Source organism: Microcaecilia unicolor, chromosome 6 (assembly GCF_901765095.1).
Source record: "Microcaecilia unicolor chromosome 6, aMicUni1.1, whole genome shotgun sequence".
Lineage (NCBI taxonomy): Eukaryota > Metazoa > Chordata > Amphibia > Gymnophiona > Siphonopidae > Microcaecilia > Microcaecilia unicolor.
The window spans coordinates 165425458-165431457 of record NC_044036.1 but is presented as its reverse complement, the minus strand read 5'-3'; the positions used below and the strand labels follow the sequence as shown (position 1 = coordinate 165431457).

The 6000-nt window shown below is 43.4% G+C and overlaps 1 protein-coding gene across 1 annotated transcript in view; it reads right to left on the bottom strand.

Moving 5' to 3' along the window:
• Positions 1–1212: 1212 nt before the first annotated feature.
• The window catches only part of NUP210 (nucleoporin 210), a 214077-nt gene continuing 209289 nt past the window's right edge, over positions 1213–6000 (bottom strand). The window contains 1 exon segment of the mRNA XM_030206772.1: positions 1213–3637. Coding sequence (XP_030062632.1) covers positions 3534–3637 — 104 coding nt within the window. The 3' untranslated portion in view covers positions 1213–3533.

The window sequence follows — 6000 nt, the reverse complement described above, 5'->3', positions numbered from 1 at the left end:
AATCGATGAGAGGGGAGTGGAGGAGAGAATCGCGGCACACGGATGGGAGGGCAGGGAACAGGAGAATCGCTGGACATGGAGGGAAGAATCGCTGGACATGGAGGGGAGGGCAGGGGAGAGAAAAAAAACCCGCTTACAAGACAGCCTTCCTAGGGCCCGTTTCATTGTTGAGGAAACGGGCTTCGTTCCACTAGTACACTAATATTTTTAATGGTCGCGTGCTAATGGCAAAATTATCCATGGCCATTAATGCAAAAATTAGAAAAATTGACCATCTTCTGGCTGCTGTTATTAGTGGCATTTGTGTGTTAGGGTGTACTAATCAGGGGCGTATCTGAAAGTCGGCGGTAGCGGGGGCCGAAGCCAGAGTGAGGGGGCACATTATAGCCCTCCCCAGCCGCCGCCGCCATTTCCGACCCCCCCCCTGCCGCCGTGGGTACCTTTGCTGGTGGGGGACCCCAACCCCCACCAGCCGAGGTCTGCTTCCTCCTGCCGCTGCGAGGTTTTTTAAGTTCTTCATCGGGATTCGTCCTCCGTCACTCTGTGCTGCTGTTCAAAGAAGCTGCTAGCTGAATGCAGTTTCGGACTGAGTCTGACATCGCTGCTGCACGTTGTACGTGCAGGACGTCAGACTCATGTACAACATGCAGCAGCGACGTCAGACTCAGTCCGAAACTGCATTCAGCTAGCAGCTTCTTTGAACAGCAGCACAGAGTGACGCAGGGGCGTATCTGGAATCCGGCGGTAGGGGGGGCCAGAGCCACAGAGGGGGGGCACATTTTTGCCTCTCTCCCCCCCCCCGCCGCCTCTCTCCACCCCCTCCCCGCCGTCAACCCTCCCCCGCTGCTTACTTTTGCTGGCGGGGGGCCCCAACCCCCGCCAGCCGAGGTCCGACCCGCAATCTCCATATTTCGTCTTCCGAAGTTCCTCCGTGGCCATGTGCTTCAAGGAAGTAATGCTGCAGTGCTGATTGGTTGAATCCAGTTCGGCAAAAGTAAGCAGCGGGGGAGGGTTGACGGCGGGGAGGGGGGCCAGGGCGAAATCTGCGGGGGGCCCAGGCCCCTGTGGCCCCACGCAGATACGCCCCTGGAGTGACGGAGGACGAATCCCGATGAACTTAAAAAACCTTGCAGCGGCAGGAGGAAGCGGACCTCGGCTGGTGGGGGTTGGGGTCCCCCGCCAGCAAAGGTACCCACGGCGGCAGTAGGGGGGTCCAGGGCGAAATCTGCGGGGGCCCAGGCCCCTGTGGCCCCACGCAGATACGCCCCTGGTACTAATGCAGCTTTTTACTGTAGCGTAGTAAAAGGATCCCTATATTAAAAACAGGTGTGTGCATGTGTATATTTATATCTTCTGTGTTAAAAAGTCTGCTTTTCACTTAATACAAAATTTTCTCTGTACATATTCACAGAGCCATAAAACTTAAAAGAAAATACTCTATTTTAACATTCTAAGCAAAATAGGTTACTTACATAAAACAAAAATGGAAAACATTTGTACCATGAGAAGTCACAGTAATACTTGGTCATGCTTACAAAACAAAATAAAAATCATGTATTCACAGTTCCTATGGTTCTCTGGCAAATCAAAGATTCGATTACATTATCAGTGCACTTAGTTCCTGAGTCAAACTGATACTGTATTATCAGAACGAGAAAAAAAAATTGTCATCCCTTCAAAACACTTCACAGTATTCGTCGCACACCACTGGTTTTGCCTTTATACTTCATTAACTGGGGGGGAAAAAAACCCTTTACTTTCCACAGGAAGCAAATGAAAAATATGGGAGTCCTTTAACTAAGGTGCGCTAACAGATTAATTGTGCCTAGCATTCCGCGTCTAAATCTAAGTGTTTTCCATAACAATGTGCGTAACTTAATTGGCTTAACAAGTCAGGGTTGTTAACAGCACTTAACAAGCAATAATGAGAACTGGCAATAATTAGAATTTATGTGCATAACTTGCTAAGCGTATATTGTAACTCATTGCACCTAAATCCTAATGTGCACATCCCAAAAGGGGCAGGTTATGGGTGGGGAAATGGGCAATATGGCCCAGTCCGTGTAAAATATCACAAAATTTCCACTGCCAAAAAAAAAAATGACTGAAATATTTAGCTTACACTAAATATTGTGTGTACCATGCAGGAAGGAAAAAGGCCTCAAAGAGCTCCTAGATAATATTTAATCTAACGGAGCTAAACAGATCACAAAGATCTTACTTTCATCATCGGCCAAAAAACCTTCTAGATATATAGAGCTTCCTGCCATGTTGATAGTATATAGATAGCTACACTTCATATGATTTGCTTATGTTAAATAGCACTCGATCTGAGTACCAACACTTATCTTTAAAGGTGGTACTTCTTCCTGGACTGCGTTGCCTAATCAAGTGCTGTGCTGCTCTGTCTTCACCTTCATGCCCCGAGCCGACGGTGGCCAGCGTTTCGCGCTGCTGCTTCAGGGTCACGGTGCCAGTGCTGAAGTTGGAACCATCACAGCTCGGCTTGACAACGCTCCAGCCAAGCTGTGATTGTTCCAACTTCAGCACTGGCACCGAGACCCTGAGCAGCAGCGCGAAACGCTGGCCACTGTCGCAGTCCAGGAAGAAGTACCACCTTTAAAGATAAGTGTTGGTACTCAGATCGAGTGCTATTTAACATAAGCAAATCATATGAAGTGTAGCTATCTATATACTATCAACATGGCAGGAAGCTCTATATATCTAGAAGGCTTTTTGGCTGATGATGAAGGTAAGAGCTTTGTGATCTGTTTTTGCTCCGTTAGATTAAATATTATCTAGGAGCTCTTTGAGGCCTTTTTCCTTCCTGCATGGTACACACTATTTAGTGTACGCTAAATATTTCAGTCATTTTTTTTGGCAGTGGAAATTTTGTGATATTTTTCTAGGACACTAGCACTTCCACACCCTATCAGTTATATAGTTCCAGTCTGTGTAAATCCAGGTGCAGGGATTTACGCTACCTTTTTGTTGGTATAAATAGATGTACGTAGTTTTAGGCTCTGGGATATCGACTAAGTGTATTCTACATACCGCGCCTATATCTTATAGAATATGCTTAGGCAAAAATGATTTCCGCACAGATTTTCCAGGTGCCACATACAGAATCTCCCCTTAGCATCTTACTTAGCATGCGCTAAATTCATTAGCACACCTTAGTAAAAGGATCCCATGATGAGCTACTGAATATTATACTGCTGAATTTTTAAACCATGGCAGAAAGTTACTATATTATACATATCACATATTGCCTAGTGATTGCAGGCAACAGTGCATAAATCAGTTTTTTTTTTAAAAAGGAAAATGAAAAGTTTTTAATAAGAAAAATAAAATATTCAAATAAAAAATGAGTTCCATTCCTTAAAAAATGCATTAAAAAAAAAGTTACGCTCAATCTTGAACGTCGGCAAAGACAACTCTGATAAAATTAGCAACGTATTCATTGCAAAGGCACAAATATTATTTAACAAAGTGCAAGCCCCGGTAATAGTGATTTTTTTTTAAGCCAAACTTTAACGGGTGGCATAGTCTGTACTCCAGAGTCCAGATGGAGGGCTTCTTTTTCTATCCGATGATGCAGGACTGAAAGGAGTTGCTGGAGATAAAACTGTAAAATCTTTAGAGAAAAAAACAAAACAAACAAACATTTAGGGTCTGTCCTAGATGAAAAGATACAATCTGGTCACTATTTAATTATCTTTAAAACTTTCATTATGGGCACCTTTTACAAAGTTGTGGTAAAAGGGGCCTTGCGGTGGCATCAGTGAGTGGATTTGCCATGTGCCAAGGCCTCTTTTACTGCAGCGGATAATAGGCAGAAAAAAGGGGGCATGCGATGAAGCTGCAGAGTGGTAAATTTAAAATGAATCGGAGGAAATATTTCTTCACTGAACGAGTAGTTAAACTCTGGAATTCACTGCCGGAAAAGGTGGTTAAGACAGTTAACTTAGCGGACTTAAAAAAAGGGTTGCACAGCTTCCTGGAGGAAAAAGCCATAGAATGTTATTGAATGGACGAGGGAATACAGTATTTCTAGGATGGGCGGGACAAATTGCTTGTTCTTTTGGCTGCTGTCGGTGACAGGGTGCTGGGCTCGATGGACCCTTGGTCTGTCCCAGCATGGCGATGCTTATGTACTTATGTACCCATTTGCCATGTGGCCATTTCCTGGGGAAGCCCCTTACTGCCTCCTATTTAGGCGGGGATAAGGGCTACCTGCTAACCCAGCGGTAACAGGGCTGTGCGTGATGCTGCCTGATTATTGCCAGGTAAACCCCCAGCACTAAAAGTAAAAACAGTTTCTTGTGGCACTGGAAATAGAGCGCGGTGGGGGGTGGGGTGGAGAATGGGTGTTTCTGTGCTGATCAGTTAGTACATCTACACTGGTGAAGACTGATTAGTGCAGGATTAGTGTGTGAGCCCTTACCGCCTACAAAATAGGTGGAGGTAAAGGCTGACACGCTAAACTTTGACAATGACCACGTGCTAATGGCAGGTTATTCATTCAGCAAACGAGAAATCTGCATTAGTGTGCAGGAAAACCCCATGCAAGGGCAGGCTAAGGCTACTTTCTACTGCAGCTTTGTGAAAGGACCCCTAAGTGTCCTAAGGCCACTCTGACTACAGTTGTAAAAACCCTGATTTTCTATTTTTCTCTAATAATAACCACGTGCTAATGTTACCATTAATGTGAAGCCATTTTGAAAAATTAATGCAGGAGCACTTAACAGCTGCTTTGTATGAAGTAAGGGCTCCTGAGTTATCCAACAGTACCCATGTACTTTTCTCTATTTATGGGGAAGGTTTACTATGGCACATTAGCATTTTTAACACGCCTTTAAAGTTAAGGCGCATTAAATGCTAATGTCTATACATTCCTAAGGGCACATTAGCGTTTAGCATGCAACGACCATTAACACGTGTTAAAAACGCTAACACACCTATAAATATACCCCTGTTTGCAGTTTTAAAATTATACCCATAAACGCAAACTGGAAATATTCTGCCTAAGCAGTATTCTGCAATACTTGCTTAACTTACATACCACCAAATTCTATATATGGTGCCTTAAGTTGTGTGTGCTAATTTGTCCACATGGCCAAATTGTACACACACAAGTTAATTAACAAGCCAATCGGCGCTGATAATTGGTACTTAACCAATTAGCAACACTAATTGGCTTTAATTAGAATTTAAGCACACAACTTTCTAAGGTGCGCAGTCAAAAAGGAGGCATGGCCATGGGCGTGGAATGGGCAGGTTGTGGATGTTTCAAAAACCTATGCGCACTATTATGGAATACCCCCAATCTGCATCTAACTTAGGTGCAGGTACTTAGACCTGGTTTTAGGTGGCCTAAAATGATGGGCCTAAGTTTTAGTCGCAAGAATGGTGTATAGGCATATTCTGTAAACTACGCCTAACTTTAGGCGTAGCTTATAGACTTACACTAACTGCCTAGTTTTTCGGTGCTGGTTTTTAAGACGCAATTTGCCTGATCGGCGTTGGGGCAATTTTGTTGCACATTTGTTATAAAGCTGTCCATCTGTTTGTTCTGGGAAAAAGCTGCCTACAAAGCATTTTCATTCTACTTTTCTTATCCATTTGCAAACGGTTATGGAAAAAGCCAAAAAGTAACATTTTACACTGCTGTTATATATAGAATGATGAAGTATCAGAAAGGAAACAGGAAATTAACCTTATAGAATGACCCCCCCAAACAAACCAAAAAACATTTCTTCAAAGAAACACCAATTTCAGCCCTTAGGGGAAGTTATTAATACAGACTAAAACGTGTTATTGTACTGTTAACCCCAGTTATTAGTAACTAGGTCTTGTTATATAAATGGGACCTGTACTAAATAGAACGAGTCAGTAGTAAAATAACACAGGTTAATGGTATCCTACATTGATAATTACACCTCTTATTTGGCTAACATGATTATAACTGCTTATAGTTTTTATTTAAGGGTATCTTAA